The sequence below is a fragment of the Chlamydotis macqueenii genome, chromosome 4, assembly GCF_036417535.1.
Source record: "Chlamydotis macqueenii isolate bChlMac1 chromosome 4, bChlMac1.mat, whole genome shotgun sequence".
Lineage (NCBI taxonomy): Eukaryota > Metazoa > Chordata > Aves > Otidiformes > Otididae > Chlamydotis > Chlamydotis macqueenii.
In genome coordinates this window covers 44184211-44206652 of record NC_141559.1, presented here as the reverse complement: position 1 = coordinate 44206652, position 22442 = coordinate 44184211, and the positions used below count along the sequence as shown (strand labels likewise).

At 41.4% G+C, this 22442-nt stretch overlaps 2 protein-coding genes across 3 annotated transcripts in view; one reads left to right on the top strand and one right to left on the bottom strand.

Moving 5' to 3' along the window:
* SCRG1 (stimulator of chondrogenesis 1) overlaps window positions 1–22442 on the top strand; it is a 780146-nt gene that overhangs the window by 68972 nt on the left and 688732 nt on the right. The window lies entirely within an intron of this gene.
* Window positions 1–22442, bottom strand: part of GALNT7 (polypeptide N-acetylgalactosaminyltransferase 7) — a 75787-nt gene that overhangs the window by 27058 nt on the left and 26287 nt on the right. For both annotated transcript variants that reach the window (XM_086747578.1, XM_086747577.1), the window contains exon 2: window positions 14931–15391. In XM_086747578.1, the coding sequence (XP_086603704.1) occupies window positions 14931–15391 (461 nt within the window). The remainder of the gene's footprint in view (window positions 1–14930; window positions 15392–22442) is intronic.

Here is a 22442-nt window from a genome sequence, read left to right as displayed (position 1 = left end):
CCAATTAAAAAGAAAGACAGTGATGACATTTCAGACTGTCTTCAACAACAGAAGCAAAGCAAACACTGCTCAAAAAAAAAAACCCCTCAGATATTTTGGCTGCTTATTTCTCCCACTCCCTGCAGTGTAAGTAAGTCGTGTTTAGGAATAAAATGTTGAAGAGCACATGAAAGACAGTACATAACATAATTTTAAAAAGCCAAATCTATTACAAAAGCCTGAACTGAACAACACATCTGTGAGCAATTTATAAGCATTATTTAATCTGTAGTTAACATTTTAAAAACATAAAACCAGGGGTCTAGACAGGCTTTTTTTGCTACGTATTCAACTTAATCTCCTCAAATCTGTCAACACGTTTTACTTTTTAAACTTGAAAAATCATCTGTTGCTAAATGTGGCATTTGCAAGCCATAAAAGCACTACATTTATACCTTTAGTAATATCATACTTTTAGTTTTTTTTTTTTTTCAGAGGCTTTATTTCACTTATTGGACAGTCCACAGCCTGACTCATCGAGCTCATCAGCTCCAACAGACTGCATGACACCTATGCACAATCTTGTCCCTTGTCTTGCATCATGAAGTAGAGGTTTGAAACACAGCAGTTGTTTTAGCTATATCCAGTCAATGCATATCCTCATCTCTCTGGTAATTTTTCCAAGAAATTCAAACATTGCTCTATTATTTGAGCAACAAAAAAAATCAGGACTCTTTGCTCTCAGTTCCCTCTACATCCACAGGGAAGGAAGGAAGCAGGGAAGAGCCCTTCTTCAGTGGAGCAGCACTGACATCCAGTGGTTGACAGACTGAATATCAAGTAACCATAAATGCATTTTCCTTGTGTTTGAAGCTGAATTTTACAGTATTAGTTTCCCTACAAATTTTAGGCACCAGAAAAGGAACATAAAAAGCCTGAATTTCCAGACTCATGCTTTAGTTTTTAAAAGATAGAGTCAAGCAGATATGGGCATCCAGGCAAAAGCTGCAAGCTATTGAAAACTAGCATGTACAAAGTAAATAAAGGGTCTGCGACAAAGAGGATTTAAATACATTTCAACCTTCAGCTTCACCCCCTGGGTGCTGAGCTGCCTGCATACGGTAGCATGGTGCCCTTTCAGGCACAGCCTGCAGGCCAGCTGTAGTGATATCATAGAATCACAGAATGGTTTGGGTTGGAAGGGACCTTCAAAGGTCATCTAGTCCAACCCCCCTGCAAGAAGCAGGGACATCCTCAACTTGATCAGGTTGCTCAGAGACTCATCCAATCTGGCCTTGAATGTTTCCAGGGATGGGGCATCAACCACCTCTCTGGGCAACTTGTTCCAGTGCTTCATCACCCTCATAGTGGAGAATTTCTTCTTTATATCCAATTTAAACCTATGCACTTCCAGTTTAAAGTCATTACCCCTTGTCCTATCACAACAGGCCCTTATGAAAAGTCCCTCTCCAGTCCTGTTTCAGTGTTCCACCACCCTCAGTGTAAAAATTTTTTTCCTTATATACAGTCTGAATCTAACCCCTTTTAATTTAAAACCATTACCCTTTGTCCTATTGCTACAAGCCCTGTTAAAACGCTGTGAACCACATCAGTAAACATAAGCTTACTTAAAAAAAAAAAAAATTGGACTTCTTATTGCTATAGCTGAGGACAGCACGTTGCAGCAGACATACAGGAATAAGAAGGTAGCATCATTAAGCTAGTCTTGTCTCTAGACATTTTGCATTGCTTTTCCTGACCCTCATAGAGTTTTTGTATGGGGCAAGAAGCAACAGGTGTGTACAGATCTCTGAAGGGCTGGGAACACCTTCCCTGTGCAGCGCTGCTGGGAAGAGCAGCTCCATTTGCTTCCTTTCCTCAGGGAACTCATGGGTGAAAGGAGGCTGCACCTTCAGATTAGTCCATGAATAAAAACTTCCCATCTCCAAATCAGCACTGGTATTACCAAGCAAAAACATAGACTGACTCATCACCGGAGAAGCCTTTCAAAAGACACAGTAGTGATCTAATGGAGAAACTGGGTGAGTAACATTCCTTCTGACTATTAGCCTGCATACTTAAGACATGAATTAGTCCTACTCCCTCTCCACCCCTGGGAGGAAATAGGACTGTTGGAGACAGCCCCACACCAACGTCCATGTTGCTTGATCACAAGGTTGTGCACCCACCAGAGCAGGAGAGGACCCTTTTTACGGGGGACCCCTCTGCACAAGAAGCTGGAGATCTGGGCTGGCGCACTCCTTGGCTTGAGGAAATTTTTGCTTTTACATGTTGGCGCCCTATTCATTGGCTTCCTCTTACTGATGTCCCCTGGCCCCACAGAAGTGATGGTGGCTACACGCTCCAAGGACTGGATGACCTGACAGCCTCCCTGTTAGCAACCACCACAGTCGCAGATGTGGGCTCAGATTTCCTCAGGTTAAAAAAGGCCCAGGCTCCTGGCAGAGCAATCCAGCCATCAAGCAAAAATGCAAGAAGTGAACGAGGAGAGCACCTCAACAGCAATTTGTGAATCCAATCAGACAGGTAACTCAGAGGGCAATTTGAGATCTTCAGCCAACAGAAGTGCTTCTCACGGCACCCTGAATTCCTTGCTTCCCTAGCATACCAGCACCTAAGCTCCAGAGAAAAGTAAGAGATATCGTGGCCGTGATGGACTCTCTATCCTGATACGATCTTCCTCTGGTCAGCTGTCTAACTAGCACCTGCGCTTACCAAAGGCGCATCAGTCCCTGCTCTGGATTTTAAAGCACTGTACTTGTGTGCTCAGACCAAAATGCAGCAGCACAGATTACTCTGAGGCAGCAGGCAGCGGCCATCGCATTCCTGTAACCGCCCCAGCAGCCGACTCCTAAGAAGCCAGAGTCGGCCGTTTCAAGCCGAGAGCCCTGAATCAGTACAAAGCTGATGGCCTCAATCCAGTGTTTATCCTGAAATTGTAGTTGACATCAAAAAATGGAATCTCTCTTCTCAATTAATATAAAACTGTCTGCAATTTTAAATTGTATTTTGAGTTTTATTTGATGTTTAAATTGTAAGATATTCACAGTGATATAAATTATCACCTACTGATAATTGCTTTATAGTGCATGCATTTGTGTCACTCTTTAAGGGGCTCCAGCACTAGCAGAGCCTAAAAATAAGTCAGGAGCTCTGTTTTCATTTGCAGCTTCCTTTTCCAGTAAGCCCTGCTCTTATCTTACAAGGACACAGTCATTCAGCAGGCAGTACACTGTTTACATAGTTTAATACTGAACTCAGGGCTGCTTGTAATTTCAAATCATCAATTTATTATGACTACTGCAGTAAACTGCATCTACCCCCTAAGGCGACAGATGAGTTTCTTTCACAAAACACCTTCAACAGGTTGCTCACCTATATCTGGCTGATTGCCTGCAAGTCAGAGGGGTCATTTGCCCAAACCTAGAGCAGACAGAAGCAGATTACAGAACGGGACATTTTGTTAAGATATGACTAAGTAAATCTAATGTTGATACTGTATTTGTTACCTATGAATCCTTACAGGATATTTTCATGCATCATCAACACTAACATAAAACTAGTCAACTTACAAAATAGGGGCTCTGGAAGAGAAGTGAACAGACATCCCAAGAAGGACAATTTGCTCAGCTGAGTATGTTTTTCACTCCAGCAGACAGCAGCAAAACCTCTAATACACACTACCTGACAGCTTAAACCTATGCTGAAACAGCCTTTCCTGTTTTTACAATTGCTACAAACTTCATCTATTTCCACTCCTGAAGTGGCTTGCAAGCCTATGTGACTAAATTTTGTCCTTAGTGCCCCTGGAAGCACATGCTATGTCTCCTGTCATACCTCTGAAAGTGCCATAATCCAAATTCCGGGCAAGGTATGTACAGAGACCCACCATTAGGGCTAACAGGAAAATTAAAGGAGTGAACTTTGCAATTTTTATTCACAAGATTCTTGCCCATAGTATCACTTGCCCAACACTGAAAAATCTGAAGCAATAAACACAGCAGGGCAGGAGACCTGGGGCAGCTAGGCAGCTAAAATAAATTCCTTTTTCAGGGGAAGGGGAAGCCATCTTGCAGGGCAATGGAGCCAAACCCCTCTTCTTTCCTGTTTTGCTTTACAGTGGTGTGGTATCTCGCCTTCGGTGTCCAGCCCTTCTGCAGCAGTGTAACACAGAGCGCACTACCACAGGGAGGAGGTGGGCCCAGGTGACCCGGTGCCACCGCAGGATGTGGCTGCAGGTCAGCTGCACAGGAGCAGTTTGTTGTGACGCTCTCTCCTCCGAAGGTGCTAGCGCTGCATCCCCAGAAAACACTGGTAAGAAGATACAACTGACCGCACATGGCAACTCTCGTCATGTAGGAAGTTGCAGCTCGATGCATTTGCCTGTGTACAGCCCAAGAGAGACCAGGCTGTGCTTAATTTGGATTTATCCAACACTGACAGGTTTTACCTAATATAACAAACAGGGTAGAAAGATGCTTGGGGCAGTGGGCTCACTCCCAAGGACATACTTTATTTCCATTGTGCCTTGCTCATCAGAAATGAAACCTTGAAGTTCCTGGCCATGCTCAGTTGGACTGAATTACAATTTATATCATGCAAGTTTATTTAAATGCTCTACTACAGTAAGTTCTGGCTAACGAGAACAAGAGAGAGCATAAGAAGTTAATTTTTTTTTTAGTTTTGCATTCAGATTATAATTCATTTGACAGAACACTTCCTCCATTTGCCCCAAAACTTCCATGATGCAAGACAGCACCTGGAGAGTTACAGAAGCAGCTGCAGGAAACGTCTCAGACTTTTCTCTGTCCCCTCCTCCCAAGCCAAGGTTTAAGGCAGAATTTAAATACTCCAGGCGCTGCACTCTACATTTTTGTTGAGTAATAGGTTCTGTGCAGAGTTCCATTTTCTCATTTCAGATGCACACACAGAGGTAACTAAATCCAACCACAGACAATACACTCGGTGCCTCTGTCAACTTCTTTGTGCCCGTCAGGTGAACTATTTCTCTGCTGAAATTTAATTTGAAATTCTAGCAGCCAACACGAAAGAGACACAGGCTCCATCCTTACTGTAGTTTTCAGTACTGGGACCTGAAATGTTAAAAGTAAATGCTTGGTTTTGCTGGAATTCAAATCTCTCCTGACCACAAGGAGATGCTCTGACAATACATAGCTAATTACACTTCAAACACATTTTTTCCTCCTGGAGTCTTGCCAGCAGTAAGGCAGTTTCAGTGGAAAGCCAGCCTTCCTGATTTAGTTTGACCACTATAATTCACCTGATTCTCAATCCCAGCTCCCAGTGAGGCACACAAAGATTTATGCACGTATGATAAAATTAGTTTTCTTGGCTACAGAACAGTTCCAGTGTACTATGTGCCATTTGAATAAAAGATTTTCCCAAGGTACTATGTGAAATGAAACCAAGTCCCTAATGCTCCATTTCCAATGACACAGATACCAACAGTAATTACTGAAAGCTTATTTCGTGTAACGGTATCAAACATGTAATTTGCACAGTGCTATAATTAAGGAACTAATCACATTCCTGAAGAAAGCAGGCTCCACTCCAGAGCTTTTCTACTCAATCTCCTTCACTATGACAAGTGACTATGGACAACTAACTACCTACTGTAAGAGAACATTAAATCCATGTTATTTGCCCAGGGTAAAAAGACCATCCATTTCTAATGAGCAGACAAGATTGATCTGCCTTATTTCATACCTTGATTAATTGTTTATAACCAAAGATTTCAGTATTTTTTTCAACTCAAGTCCAGCACTAAAAATTTTCCATACAGTTTGATATTTTTAGCAGCAACGAAGTGTTCAAGCTGTCATCAAACTGTGACAGGAAAAATATCTGTATTAACCAACAGCTTAGCTTTATTAACACACAGATCTGCATGTGTGTATTCTTAAGTCAGAAGTCTTTATTTTTAGCAAGAATTCCCTCCTCTGCTTGTACGAAAAATAATAATAAAAAATTAGAATGAATGCCCTTCAAAACTACATATATGATTTTTAAACCAAGCCAATTCTTATTCCCATTTGATTTTATAAAACATCATGAGCTCGAAAACAGTTGTCCAAAAATACATTTCTGTACACAAGGAGCATTGTACTCAAGCAAGGAAGAGTTACTTTTTCAGGGTTTTCAACAAAAGCTTATTGCCAGTTTTTCTGTATGAAGTAAAAAGGTGAGCCACGGCAACAGATCCAATTATTCAAGTCCAAATTTGTATGGCCCAGAGGGCATGCCCTATAACAGCAATTAACATCATTAAAAAGGAAAAGCCAAACTGGAATAATCCATGGAAGGAAAAAATACTTAAAAATATTTATTTTGCCATGATCAGACTGACAGATGTGTGTGGGTGATGCAGCTGAAATTCTGGCTCACACCGGTGAGCAGACAGCAGTTATCTATTGTCACACTGAAAAAAAAAAAATCCAGTAAGAGACTAATTTGTCTCATGTCATAAGCATTCACAAAGAGTCACGGTGCTTCCTCTCCCACTCAAACAACTCAGGGTGAAATTTCTGCAGCATTTGTCAAAAGAAGCTGTCAAAAACCATCTAGCATTAATAGAGTCATAAGACTAAAACCCTCTGGCTCAGTAAGAATAATTTGTAAGCAAGTCTTCCATGGGCTGGATAACAACAGCATATCAAGCCTGAGCAAAGCATGTTGAGCACTGATCCCTTCTTACAGCCAACGCAGTTAATTGCCCTGGCATGAAATCTGATCAACAGTATGAACATCCCTGGCTTGAGGGCTCTACAGTAACATAGGTTAGTTAACAGGACAGACAGGGAGTTTCACAGATCATCACTTAAAATACACTTTAAGAGAATGCTACTTAACTTAAATTTCAACTCAAAGTGCAATAAGCACGACCCAAGCCCAGCAAAATACATCAACGAAAACAGCAGATAAAGATGAGGGTGCTCTACTGTGAAAATGAGCTTCAAAAAGGAAAAATCTGCTTTGCTGCTTAGAGTTTTTGAAATCAAAGAAACTGCAAAGAGACTACCACAACTAATGCATTGTAGGCACATAATTTTTTGAAATGCTGAATGCAGATCTTTTGGAGCAACTCGCATTGCTTTGGTCTTCTAAAACCAGGTGCAGCTCTTGAAATTAGCCATGCACCAGACAGCCGCTTCCGAGATCTCCACACTCATAGTCATCTGTGGTTTTGTCCATCAGGCAATTTTCTCTCCCTTTTTGACTTTTTCATAGAGAAGTCATAACTTAAATGTTTCCTAACACCTGTCAGGAGAAGTTAGTAATTTCAGGTGTTACAACTTCGCCAAATGGCTTCTTTGAGGACAACCTCCCCAAACCACAGGAACAGCCCATTCCCGCATGCAGCAAGTCAAATGGGCATTGCAGAAAGCCCACCTGGATGCACCAGGAACATCCGATGGAGCTCCAATGCAAAAAGGAATAGTAGGGAACATAGATGCATGGACTGGCTACCTAGAAGGAGCACAGAAATACTGCCTCAGCACATGCAGAGAGAATTAAAGGCAAGCTCCAGTGGAGCTGAAACCTACGAGATAGGAAGGGCAACAAGAAGGGCTTACAGGCAAAAGGAAGACTAAAGAAAACACAGGTTTACTGCTGAATGAGATGCAACTCTGTGTCAAAGGACACAGAAAAGACTGAGAAGCTCAGCACTTGATTTCCCTCAGTCTCTACTGGCCAAGTTTGCTGTCACACCTCCCAAGTCCCCATGCCTAGTGACAAAGTCTGCAGAACTGAAGGAATATCGACCATAGAGGAAGGGTGGGTCAGGGACCACTTCACTGAACATATCACAGCAAATGGGATAAACACAGCATGAGCCCACAGGACTGGATGGGCTGCACTGGGAGGTGCTGTAGTGATGTCATTGTAAGGTCAGGCATCTTTACAAGGTCCTGGTGCTTGATTATGGTTCCCAAAGACCGGCAAAGGCAAATCCTGTGTCCACCTTCAGAAGGATCCAGAGAACTATGGCCAGCCAGCCTAACATCAGTTCATGGAAAGATGGCAGAGTATGGAAACCATTCCCAAGTGCACAAAGGAGAAGGTAACTTGGAACAGCCAACGTGGTTTTACCAAGGGTACATCCATCATCCTGACAGTGAAAAAGCTTCCAACTCCAAATACCTTCTCCTCCAACAAGCCAGCTATTAACAACAGCCACTGGGAATAAAATGCACAAAGCTACGTCCTGCAAAGATCCATTTAGGATAACGACCTAAAAAGCAAAACTCAGTTAGACTCTCCCTCGTCAGAAGGCGCAGAAGGAATACAACGCACAGTGACAACATTTAACACTGGGATTTGTACTAAAGATAGTGAGATTATTACACAACACTTTCTGCTTAGCTAGACATGCAGCAGAACTAATGTTTTCCATGAGAATGTAAGAAATAACATTTTTCATTGATTTGACATGACAGTTAAACACAGGCTTCATGCAATTGGACTTCTAAGGGTGATAATCACTTCACTTAGATCTCTATTTTAAACCTATTCAGCTGGAGGACTGATTTTGCAGTAACAGGTCTCTTTGGTTAGGCTTTTACCCACAGCTCCAAATGCCACAGCCCCTTTGGCCAGCGCTGTGTCTTCTCTGACATTCCTATCTTTAGCTACACCATGTAAAGTAATAAAACAGACTAAAAGAAGCACAACAGAGTCTTGGCCCAAGGACTCATTCAGCATCTCATACCCTCATTCATGTGGCTGAGAGGACATGGATAATTTATCTCTTTTTTTTTTTTTTTTCCAGATGGAAAGAGGGGGGAAAATAGTTGGATTTACCAAATTTCTAGGCAATGGCAAAAGAAAATGGTGCAGAGCAGCACGTTTTAAATTCTTTAGTACCTGGTGAAATTTTTGGAACTGATTAACTTTATACAGGAAGGACTGCCTTCTCTAAAACCAAGTAGAACCAGATTCTAGAGCTTAAATGTGCCAGGGATCTTCTAGCGTGAAGATAAGGGCAAGCCACCAATAGTAATGGCTTCCAAGCAGGACTCAGACAGCACCTTCAATGTCTATGGAGGAATGGGAACACCTGAGAGGACAGCAGACACAGGCAGGAGATGTCCACTGCCTCAGGGGACACAGTAAATACAAACTGTGCTCCAGAGATGACCATTTCAGGCATCACCAGTCAGTGTTTCCAGGGGACAGCACACCACAGAAGCCACAAAGGAAGCAGCACATTCTGAGTCCTCAGCACAACATGGAGCTCAGCTGAAGACGAACCTGTGTAGGAGCCATGCTCTAATTGTAGCCACAATGCACTGAAGTTCAAAGGCCAAAAGAGAGGTGTCCTACTAACACCTCCTTTTCAAAAGCGGAGCTAGAAAGAACTGAGAAGGCTTAGCAAAAAGACAAACTAAGGGTAGAACACTTTCAGGTCGCATGACGTTTTTTCAAAGACACCATATTAGAAGCTGAGAGTGTTTACCATTAATCATAAAAAAATCCTAGCCAGGATCTAGGAAAGGCAGCATGATAAAAAAACAGATACTGTTAGCAGGGAGACAGACATTCTTTAAATGCACAGGGTGGTGTTCAAACAAGGAAAATAAAAATGAGCACTAATTCAGGCAAAATGAATGTAAACAATAAGACATTTTAAACAAAAAAGAAAAAGAAAAAAAGCGTTTGAGAAATAGCTTACTGAGGTATAAAAGCTGCTATTGAAACGTTTTTTTTTCAAACACCACAAGTAGGAGGCCTGCCAGAAAATCTGCTGGGCTCATAGATGATCAAAATGAAAAGAGACCACTTCAGAAGCAGGAAAGATAAATTAAGTATTTCCGTTGAACTCTTAGCAGTGACCAACACCAAATACCCACGTAAGAGAACAAAACCAGGGCAAGCACATAGTGATACTACTCACTATATGCTCCCATCTTCAGCTACTAAAGCTTAGGGACTTTGTTTTCAGAGATAAAGATATCCACGTGATAGCTTCTACTGGATTTTTCTGCTATGAATTGGCCTAATTGTTTTTTTTTTCTTCATTATTTTAAATAAACCCAGTATTTCCAAAAGAATGCAATGTAAATTGACAAACTATTGTGGTGTATAACTATTGCTGACACCAGCCTTGTTATCAAATAAACCGAAAGAGGAAAACATGACACCAATTTTTATAAAAGGGCCCTGGGGAACTAAAGAATTGCAGCTCACTAAGTCTGACTTCTGTGCTGAAAAGAAGCTAGTAATAAATAACAAAATTAGTAAACCATAGACACAGATTTGCAGAAGAAAGCCATGCTGCAGAAACACATTATCATCTTCTAAAGAAATCAAAGCTATGTGGACATGGGTGAGCCGAATTTCCAAAGCCTTTGATGAGGTTCTTTTCTTTCTTTACAAGCAAAGTTCTTCATCAAAGTACAGCAGGGTAAGATGGAAGATCTCTTAGATGAATAACTGTTTAAATATCAAAACTGTCTATTCATTCCAATTTCTTAAGGGAGCTTGTGACTGTAGTAGCCAAAGTGTCTGTGCCGGAATCCAAGCTGTTCACCTCCTCTTCCAGGTCATTACTGAACAATAACAAAAGTTTTGGTAGTTGCAATTAAAATGACTATAAACAGCTGCAGAATAATGCAAGGACACTACTGAGGAAAAGAACTGGCAGGAGAGCTCATGGAAAGTGCAAATTGATGTATATGGAGTGTTAGACCACTCTTAGTGCATATACTCGGTGATAGACCGTAAACTTGGCATTATTGTTCAAGGAAAAAAAAAAAAAAAAAAAAAAAAAAAGAGTTAAATGTGGGTAGCTCTTTGAGCATTTTAGTTTACAGTTGATGAAAGGGCAAATAGAATGGTAGGAATACAAAACACTTATATAGTAGCTCGATGTAGATATCTCCGATATTCCCATGTCACAGGATGGCAGAGTAACAGAGGTACACACAATATCTGGGAGGAGAAGTTAAACAAATATCATATTCTTCGGCCTGGAAAAAGTAATTGACTCAGGATGTCATTAATTTCAAGAGCATAAATGCATTTAAAAGACAAGTCTGTGCACAGAGAAAGATCTATGAAGCATGACAATCCTGTTGCAATTTTTGGCTCGAGTGTCCCGGCCCACTGGTTGCCAGGAAAGAAACTTAGTCCATTCTTGTCTGTTTTCTCCCAAACATATGTTATTGGCCAGAGCTTAAGACAAGATTGTCAGGAAAAATGGTCTCTGGTCAGATCCAGTATAGCTGTATTTTTTAAATTTAATTTTATTTCAAAATACTCTGAACAAGTGGCTCATTATGCTGGAAAAACAACTCAGTTCTTGTTCTCCCTAGCAGCAATTTTCTTCAGTTATGATTTTTTTTTTTTTTGAGGACACACTTTGTTACCTGACAGCATTCATCCTCAAACATAGGTCCACTTTTATTTCCCTAGTATGGTGTGTTTACCTTGAATCCAGAATCACCCAGAAACTTTATTACTCCATTTTTACTTCAGCTCTATCTCTGTGCAGACTCCTGATCACACATTAAAAAAAAAAAAAAAAAAAATCCAGGGAGCAATTAAATTAACAACCTTCTACCCTAAAGCTAACATTAATTTTATCACAGTTCTGCTAGGAGGCAGGGACATCATGTGAAATTCAATACAAATGACTGCTCTTAAAGAGTGAATGGCTGCCACCTATCACAATAATTTAAAAAAAAAAAATTAAAAAATGGTAAAACCCACGAAGTTTTAAGAAAACTTTTTCTTCCAGCAACCATTCAGAGATTAGGACAGGGCCTGCTAAGCTTCCTCTGCTTCTTTGCAACTAGAAATAAGGTGGAAAACAGGTATTGCTCCACCTAAACCCAGCTTACGGTTCCCCTAGCCATCCTGCAGAGTGCTGAAAGGCTGCAGTGAGATGATGTTGTCTTTGAAAAGTTGTACACAGACTTTTAGGTATCCCCATACATTCTTGATTTATGTTTAACCAAACCTATGACTTCCTGTATGCCAACAGGAGTGTCTGCCTTCAACATCAAAACAGACTGGTTAAAGCCCACGAGGCAAGACCATGCAGGACAAACAAAAAGGAAATACTCCGATGTACCTGACAAAGGGCTTCAACACACCATTCCAACACGACTCTTCTCCACAGGGCACAGCAAGAGTTAAGGCTTTTTACGGCAGCTGAGACTGCTCAGAATCACCAGTGAAGCTCCTACTGAATCAATAAAGGCAGCTGGCAAATCATCTCAGCAAGGTGTCTGACTCAAAAGTCAAATACAAACACAACAAACCGGATTGCATCCCCCTTTACCCGCATTTCTTCCCTCTTCCCTCTGCAGCAGGGACAAGCCCTAAGGCTACGTGGCTTTTAAGCTGGGAGAGACAGTTCTTGCAGCACTATTTCGCTCCTGCTAGCACTGCCTGGGAAAGGATTTGGCATACTCCACTGAACCAACCTGACTGCTTAGGGTGATGCTTAAAAATGCTGATCCTTAAAGGAGAAGGTGACTGAGGTGAGGTCTACCTGGATTTAAATGTCTACGAACAAATGACCTGGCCTTTGCCTGAAAGATCTTCCTCAATTAGCAATGCCAGGACACTGTTAATAAAAAAAAAGTTTATTATACTGCTCTTCAGTAGGATTAAACTGGATGTTGACCAGCCTTATCAACCAAAACAGCTTCTGAACTTCCCTTCTCTTCTGCCGTTCCCAAGACACACATAGAAGCTATAAACCTTTAACCTATTCAGGGCAACTGCAAGCATCTCAAGTGTTCAATACATAAGATGTCTGATATTAAGTTGGCCGAAAGATGTCTTTTGCTCATGCTGGTTTTTGTGCTGTTTTGTTTGCTTGCTTAGAACATTTCAGCTGCTGGCTTTGACCTCCACGGAAGACTCATCTGCAAGTGTGCTTGGAGGAAACTGTTCTTAAAATTCAGCTTTTCTGCTATGATCAGTCATATGGCTGTCCCTCCTATTCCTCCAAGTAGGCAAAGCATTTAATACTTCCTTGGGAATTTCTATTCATTGCTCTCCTTCAGAACAGAAGAAAAGACAAACTGTGAAATTATGCCAAAAATACTTCAGGAAGCTATAGGTGTGGAACTATCTGGCAGATAGGTATGTTCTCTGAAACCCTCTACCTTGGGAAAAAACAGAGCAGAGGGAGCACTTGAGCTCTGCTGCCAAAGATATGGCTACCAGCCTGGGCAGAGGCAGCCCAGTCCCACCTTCATGCCACAAGCTGCCATTTCTGCTTTGCTGTCCTTGCAGAGCGGGGCACGCTTCCACCTCCTTCCCCCACCTCTCTCTAGGGAAGGCAGGGCCAAACGAGCTTTGCTAATGTGAACTCCTGGCACCAGCTCCCCTCCGCTCAGTTAATCACAGCGCCCGATGTGGAAATGGTTTTTCTCTGTGTGTTTCCTCAGTCCTGCTGTCTCCCACAAAAGGGGCCCCAGTGGCTGCAAATGCCTCAGCAGAAGCGTCAGTGTCTAGGGAATAACCTCCTAAAAGAAAACGCCGACCTAGGCAGGTTACCCAGATCGTTTTTCCCCCTTCAGAAAAATCTCTGTAGCACAGAGGTCCAACTGCTGACCACAGCGAAGAAAGAAAACTGAAGTGAACCCCAGGACAGCCAATGCTTCCTCACCACCAGCAGTGGACAGGCACGGTCCTCTCCTCTGAGGGCCAGCAAGTGGAAACCTTTAGCAAGTCACCTGAGGAACACGGCATGAGGGAAGGGGAACGCTGTACTCTGTGCACTTCATTCACTTTTGATGAGTACGCACCAGGTAGTAAATTCAAGCAGCTGTACATGCACAGGCATTAGTCAGACTGACAGCTGGCCAGTTTTCTCCCCACTATAAAGGGACACAACAGAGCCCCAATAACTGGCGAAACAGATGAGCTGCCACAGCTGTAAACTTACAGTACAGAGGCTGGCACCTGGTTCAGGGATTGGCACAGCTCCATTGCCAGGGATGAGAGGGAAGTGAAAACAGGCAAGTACCTCATTTCATATTTAAACACATATACTCTCCTGTCCGAACGCCACCCCCGCCTCCACCAATCACAAAAAACCCTACCAATCAGTTTGCTCAGAGATCTGTCCTTAGCTGATATTTAACAAGAAAAATTATATCACACGCAGATTAATCTTAGAGCAAATTTGGCTCCAGATCAGAAGAGACTGTAAACCTGTTAGTAATTATCGAGCAAATGTTAGTAACTTCCCAGAATTTCCCCAAACCAAAGCAGACACCCTCCCAGCAAGTAATAAATGTTTTTTTTCTAAGATTGCTTCTTTCTTTATGACAAATGCGGTGAGAAACTCCCAGAAGACTACTCTTCTGTCAGCTCCAAACCCCAAACACCACTATGGCAAGTCTGTACTTTTGTTAATGCAGCTAAGTAAGCAGAGGTCTTTAAAGGCAACAATATTTCTTTGTTATTGTTCTCTCTTTTTTTTTTTGTTTTTTTTTTTGTTTTGTTTTTTTTAAAGCATTGCAGTAAAACCAAAACTGAATAAACTAAATGTAATATAGGAACTTCTGCATAACAAAATAAAGAAAAAATATTATTTCTTAAAAACAAGTCTTAAGACATTATGGATTAAGAAAAGAAGATATGACTACAAAGACTGTGGCTGGACCTGGAAGATGCAAATACATGCAATTAGACACTAGAACAGTTGACTTTAGAGATAAAGCAATACAAAAATAAGTATTCATGAAAGTAATAATTGGAACAGCATTAAGAATAATATATGGAAACATCTGGTATAGTACAGCACTCTTGCCTGTCAGGACAAGAAGCCTTAAGTATTTTACCTAATTAATAATATTATTTTAAGCATTGATTAAGATACATGTAAAGAAAAATAATTAAATCCCATAATGACAGAACTAAAAGAAAACAAAAAATTTGCTTACTCTTCTTGGCGCAAGTCATTAACGCTCCGGTCTAGTGAGATCATATCGCTTGCCACCATATTAAACCCAAACTCTTTAATACTGGCTTGAATGGATTCTTTGTAATCTGGTCCTAGAACATATGGCTTCGCTTCCTCTCCAGGGCCACCAACAACTCCATGAGGCTCAGGCTCTTTGGGTTCAAAATTACCAAGGACTCCAGGTCGTAAAACAGGATCTCTGTACACAAATGTCTGAGGCTTAAATGTGAGATATTGCCTCTGGATGATGTTTTGCTGTTTGTTATCACCACCACCATGATGATGATTTAGTTCATTTTTGGCCTTATTTTTCCTTCGAATGGATTCCAAGTCCACTTCCACACCTTCAACATGAGGCCAAGGTACCACAGGTTTGAACTTCTCATTTCCCAGTCCATGGTCTCCTTTGTTTGGCAGGGGTCTGTTGGCTTCCTTGTCATCCTATGTATACACACAGAGAGAAACAGCAGGAGATCATATAAATTTGTGAGCCTTTATTTATTTAATTCCAGTACCTTAATACACAGAGAGTTGGTACTAAATATATGTTAAGCAAGAAAGGACAAGTCTCTGTTAAGGGGCAGAATGAACACGTTTTATTGAAATAACCAGAGGCTTGAGAACATCACCAGCTGGTGTCCATAATTACCTTGGTGAGCGGGTCCTGGAAAAGGCCTAATATCCAAAGCATTCACGAGACCGAATACCCACATAGGACACATTAACTTGAACACAGTTCAGGCTGCACACCAAACCAACATGCCCCTACAGACAACACTGCAACACGGAGCACGGCACCCTTGGGGCCATTCTTGGACACTGGGCGTTTCTCAGGCTACGCATAGCGGCTGCTGGGACCCGTACAGGGGGGTCAGATACAGCTGTAACAGGCTCCTGCGCTGTGAAAGAGTGCTGTGAGTACGTGTAATCTGGCATACAACACATCAGCGGCAGCCTCGAGCCATATCTAACCACTACCCTTCAACCCCCCTCCAACTTGCCCCCACCAAGCATCACTCCCTCTGCTGCAACCGCAGTGCTGTTTTTAGAGCCGTGGGGTAAGCTGAAGGCACTGGGAACGGCAGGCAAAACCGAGATACAGCCCTAATCTGATCTGCTACACGGCCACACAGACAGATCTGCCTGAGGAAGCAGCGCTGGTGCTAAAGCGATCTGCCAGAGGCACTGGTATCTCCTGCATCCTTGTTTAAAACAACTTTACCATTTTACAGCACTCCTCCCTGGCCCCCCACCAAGAGATCTGAAATTCTCACAGAGCAGAAAGGCTGGGATTTCAAAAGCTGCTCGGCATTTTCAGTGATCAACGAGGTCGGTGAGATTAGAACAAGGGTGGGTGAAATTGGAAGAAACTGGACAGAAAGGCTGTGAAGTGTTTGAATGTGAAGTCTCCAGAGTACAACAGCCCCACCCACGAACGCTCCCCAAAACATATAGTCACTGCTTTTTCCAATACTACTGTCCAAGAGGACAACTGGCAAATGTTGTGAAAGTTCAGATTTCCTGATAAAATTATCTATTTGTAAACAGGACAGATGTTACATCACACCAAAATCTGCAGAGAACAATGCAACATCTCACAATCTATTCACAAACACAGAATTAAACAAAAATCTGAGATCCGAAGGATGTCACCTATTCAAACCTGCCAGAGGCTTCCCAGTTAGATCAGATTTCTCAGACGTTCATCCAGTCATATCCCGAAAGTCTCCAGTTTCCCTGGACAACCTGTTCCAGTTGCTTGACCAGTCTCACAGTGAAGGCATTTTTCCTCACACCTCAGTAGAAGTTTCTCACATTGCATCCTGTGATGACTGCCTCTTGTCCTTTCAGTGTGCACCCCCCCAGAAGATTTTATTTCCATTCTCTCTGTAACCTCACTTTTGAGGGTGAAAAGATGCAATTAGATTCCCCATTAGAGACTTTTCTCCAGCCAAATCCAAGCCAAGCTCCTCTACCCTTTCCATGACCATGTCACACAATGCAGTCCTCCAATCCCCTTAGCAGGTGTTTGCTAGGGCCCCTCCATTTGTTAACAGTGCAGGAGGAGAAACGAGACACAGTGCTCCAGACACAGGCTTGCTAATGCTACACGTTGGGAAACAATTCCCATCCCTTTGCTTGGCGGCTAAGCTCTTCCCAGTGTAGCCCATTATGCAGTTTGCCTTTACTGCAGCAAGGGCACATTGCTGACACATGTCCTTGTTTAACTAAACCACACAAATACTTACTAATACATTACAGTACTTTCCTCACATATCCTTCTGCATACTAAACCTTCAGAAATTAAGAGAAATCCAGTATAAGATATGTCTAGGTTAACATGATAACAATGGGAGTCAGACTGTCTCCAAGTCAAAACCAGAGTTTATTCAAGAAACCCACTGACCTTTCTGCTTGTTCTAGCTTAAACAGAGAGGGCACACAAAATGCAGAAATGTTACATTATTCTGTTCTTCCATTGCTGTTTGAGGAACTCAAAAACCAGCGTGAGAAAAGGAAGGATAAGGACACTTGAAAAGTCACATTTTGCAAGGAGGTAGAAGGCTGCCATGGATCTAAATAAAGCCCTGAGAGGACTTCTGAAAAGAACATCATCTCACATCTACCCTAGAAATTAAAAGAAAGGCTTTGCCGCTCGACTGTCAGAACACTGCTGATCACTCAGCTCTTAACAACTCGCATCCAACTCCTGCTCCTCGTGCGGAGGCAGCTATAAAAGCCAACAAAATGGTAGGCATCATTAGGAAGGATGCTTAAAGAGAGCACCATTTTGACTGTATAAAATTTTGAGGCATTCATGTCTTCAGTAATATTTAGTTCTGGTCTTCACATCTCAAAAGGAGTTAGAGAAAGAACAGAGGAAGGCAACCAGAATGAAGGAGGAGGTGGACAGGTGCCTTAAGATGAAAGGCCAGCCATCACAGTCTGGAGGTGTGATGGCTGAGGGGTATACAACTGAAGTGCAGAAAATCACAAAGATGATTGAACGGAAACCCACTGTTTATGCCAAGTACAACAACTGGAAGCATTTGACAAAATTGATAGGAGATCAACCAAAAAGTGTTCTTTGCATGGTGATCTCCTGGAATATGCTGCACAGGAGGCTGTGGAGAGGGATGAGCTGAACAAGGGATGAGACTAGGTGATAAGTGACAGGTCCATAAGCAGATTGTAAAAGGACTGGGCAGGGAGGTACCTTCTAAAAACTAATTCAACAGCTGTGGATGCTGAAAGAGTCCAAAGGGAAAGGAGCACAGAAAAAAGTGAGGTTTCCATGCACATCCTGCTGCCACTCATATACACCATCCTGGATCACTAGTCTTCATCAGGCATGAATTTCTTATACTCCTGGTCTGTAGGAAATTAAACATCCTTTCATTTCACTTCCACCACCTATAAAACAGTTACGACCTTCCAGTTAGCCAGTTCTCTGACTGAAACACAACACCTCGCAAAGTAACTTGTTTATATTTTGCTGTCGTCAGAACTATGACTTATCTTGTATTACATTTATCTTCACTATAACTATTATGCACAATCTGTATTATAATGCATTTATTTGCTGTTCCCTTCCAGACACTAAATATGTTCCATTTTTGCAGGCCTGGGAAAATACTGGATAGAACAAGACAACAACACGCAAACAAACAGACACCCTCATTCACCTCTTTCCTCCAACTTCTAAACACCTAGGACAAAAACGAAGGAAGGCATTTGTTGTGGGTCAGCTCCTGCAGGCAGCTCAGCACCACACAGCTGCTCACTCCTCCCTCCCCAGCCCAATCACAAACGTAAAATGCAGGATCGTATGGGACGTGATTAATTCTGTCTCAGCATTTTGCAGGCATTTAAAAACAAAACAAAACAAAAAAAAAAAAGGAAGTGACAAATAACAGTGTTTAAGTGCATGGTGCAGTCCACCGCTCCTGGATGTTACTCATTTCTCCAGAGATCACCAAGACAAGGGTTTTCTGAATACTGTCTGGGAAAAAAAGCAAAGTCAAACCACAATCACAGAACTATTTCTGTCATCACATAAGGCACAATGCCTTAGTCAGGAACTTCTAGCACTTCTTCTCTTTCTCCATTTTTAAAAATTATGTCATGACATATCAAAAAAGTTTAAATAAAATTTTAATCATTGTGCCTCACGGATTAAAATTTTGGCTCGGCTAAGAATGTAGCATCAGACTACTGAAAGATTCATACAATGATGATAGTCAAACTGAAAGGTATGCATATTAAAAAAAAGTCAACCAAACTAATAAAAAAAACCACAACAATCTTTAAGTGGAAAATCAAGGCAATCTTAAAATTATTTGAAAAAACTTTGGAAAAGTCCAAGTCAATGATAACAAGGTGATGGCCGGGCCCAGAAGAAGTGAGCATAACACACATGTGAAAACTGCACTTCTAAGTTTTCCAAAAAGGAGAAAAGAGAAGAAAAAGTCTGCAAATTCTCTCACAGCTGAAGACGAACAACAACAAAACCTCATTACATCTTTATAGAAGGCACACAGTAAGCTGTTTACATAGAGTAATATAGGAAAATGTTTATTCCACAGATCATTGTTTCTCTCTTCAGGGCTAAATCTAGGACTTCCTGCCAGCTTTCTCAGCTCCAGTTCACTGCATGCTTCTTCATTTTTTAAATGTTTTTTTCACTCCTTAGGGGATTATGTATGAGTCACTGCAATGGGTGTTGTGGAAACAGTGAGATGACAGAAATACAGTCAATCCCTGACTTGTATAAAAAAAAGAAGATATTTGGTGCCTTTTTTTTTTTTTTTTTTTTTGCAAATTAGGTTCTCACTTTTTGCAAAAGAGAGGAATGCAATTAAAGGTATAAAGGAACATAACTCTATCCTTTTGGAAATGCACTTCTAAATTACACAAAATAAAAGAAAAAACTGGGAGAGGCTTCATAGGGACACAAGATTGGTCAACTGGTAGGAGGGTTGGAGTTGTAGCTGGCAATAAAACTGAAAAAGTCTAAGTTGCGTAATCTGCTTTTCTTCAGTCAACCAGCTGAAGATTGGCAACTCCCTAAAACTCCCTATGAAATAATGTCTGAAGTATAAATTGATGTTAAAAAAGCAGATTTGCTTAATTTCTAAAATGGAAGCTTATGATACTGAAAAAATTTGCTAATTCAAAGCAACATTTATAAAAGAAAGTTGCTCATCTAGACAAAAAACAATGATGCATAAAAAATGAAAAGGGGAATAATTAAGTAGAATCCCGTAGTATTCTCATTACCCAAGGATGCAAAAGGGAACAAAAAAACCACTCTCAGAATATACATGTTCACACCCAGACAATTAAAGACACATACCAAGTGTTGCAATACTCTGGTGTTCCTCATGAAAGACTGTAAAAACTGACACAGTTTATTATTTTAGTAACCTAGGAGGCCAATCTCTTCTTAGTTTTATTTTCTCCAATCCAGCTTTTACCTTTCTTAACTCTTAGCTGCATCTACACCACTGCACTAACCATGAAAGGCAAACACAATACCTGCTCTTCTACTATAAGGAAGGGTTCAAGAACTTTTAACTGAGGATGAATTAACATCTCTGAGAGCTCCCCTGATGCAAGTTCCTCTTCTACACAAAAAAGAAGCATTTTGAATAGAGCCTCTGACACTATCAGCTTAAGTTTGGTACTTCAACAAGGATTTAAACATATTTAAAGTATTTTGCTTTGTTTACCTCAACTTCTAGTTCAGCCACACTTCTAGTTTATGGGAGAAAAAAAAAAAAGACCACTCCAGAGAAATTATATAGAGCCTAGCTCTACACCACAATGCAAAAAAAAAAAAAAAAAAAAAAAAAAAAACCCCACAAAAAAAGCCAAACAAAAAAAAACCCACAAAAAACCAAACCCCACAATTATTCGAGTAAATAGGACGTAGTTATTTTAATTTATTCAGTTGCCTTGTTGGCAGGGGAGGGGAAGGACTACAAGCTGGATTCACAGATTTCCTTATGGACTAGACTCATGCAGCGAAGATACTAAAACAATGCCTGTTCGCAGCCAAGCTTCTAGCATGATTCTGCTCTACCAGCTATTAAGAGAGAGAAAAAAAAATCCCACCATGTAGTATATTTTGGTTTGCTTTGTATCTGCCTTACCTTACCAGGTTACAGTTCAGGGTACAGATGGGAAGAGAAAAAAAAAAAAAAAAAAAAAGGGCTACACAGATTAACTTAGTCCTGCAACTGTTTTTGTGCCACATGACAGAAAAAGACTCCACAACACTTTTCCAACCAAAAAATTGTAAGACTTTTCAGTATAAAGGATGAAACACAGACAAAAGGGAATTATCAACACGTACACCAAGGTATTTGTGAATAGGTTTCACTCTAGATACCCACTAACTTCAGAATAAATAAAATAAGCGACGATCCCCACACCACAGCGGGCTGACTGTCAGAGGAACCCCACAAGATTGCGCACCTTCCACTTCCACCAGCCCTGGTAACCTCCACCCCAGCAATCAGAAGTTCCAGCTGCTGCAGGACCAGCTGCAGAGGGGAAAGTAAAACCAAAACCACACACAAATCGAAAAAACACAGCTTCTCAAACATGGATAAAGATCTATGACACAATTGCCATCACTTTGGAAAATAAATAAATAATTTTAAACCCCTTTTTAATTACAAGGGGTTTTTTTTTGCACAGAAAAGTCAGTTTTAAGCTCCGCACGCAGTACCACCTTCAAGTTGTATTTTGCAAAACCTTCCATTCGAACAATTTCATCACAAGGCAACTGTGTTGTCTCAACTTAGGGTGAAAACTGGGCCAGAAGAATTATTTTGCCAAATCTGAGTAGGGGCATTCAAGCCACCTGGCTCAAAAGGGGCATTCACTGTCACAGTACCTGGGAAAAACTTGCTCGCTTTTACTTTGGCTTCTTCTCTCGGTGTATTTCAGAGGCACTCCAAAGGTGATGGAGTGCACATTTATGTGCTCAGTAGCTCTTACAGTGACTTTTAAAACTTGTGTAAACTTAGAATAGAGCATTTATGGGAATTGTAGAAACGTACAGAGAAATACAATTTTACACTAAATTATAGGAAACTTTTGATGTTTAAAAATACGCGCTTGTAGAAATGACAGATTGCTAAAGCACTGTAATTGCATGCTTTGTGCAACCCAAGTGAAATAAACATCCTGTTGACAGTGTTCATCACTGGTAACCCCTCTTCCCACACCTATTGAGTGGATGGACTGCAAGACGGGGACTGGGAGACCAAAGTCCCTCCCACTGTAAAAGAAGATCAGGTTTGTGACCACCTGAGGAACCTGAACATACATAAGTCTATGGGAACTGATGAGGTGCATCCCAGAGTCCTGAGGGAACTGGCTGATGTAGTTGCCAGGCCACTCTCCACGCTATGTGAAAAGTCATGGCAGTCGGGTGAACTCCCTGCTGACTGTAAAAAGGGACCTATTTTCAAAAAGGGTA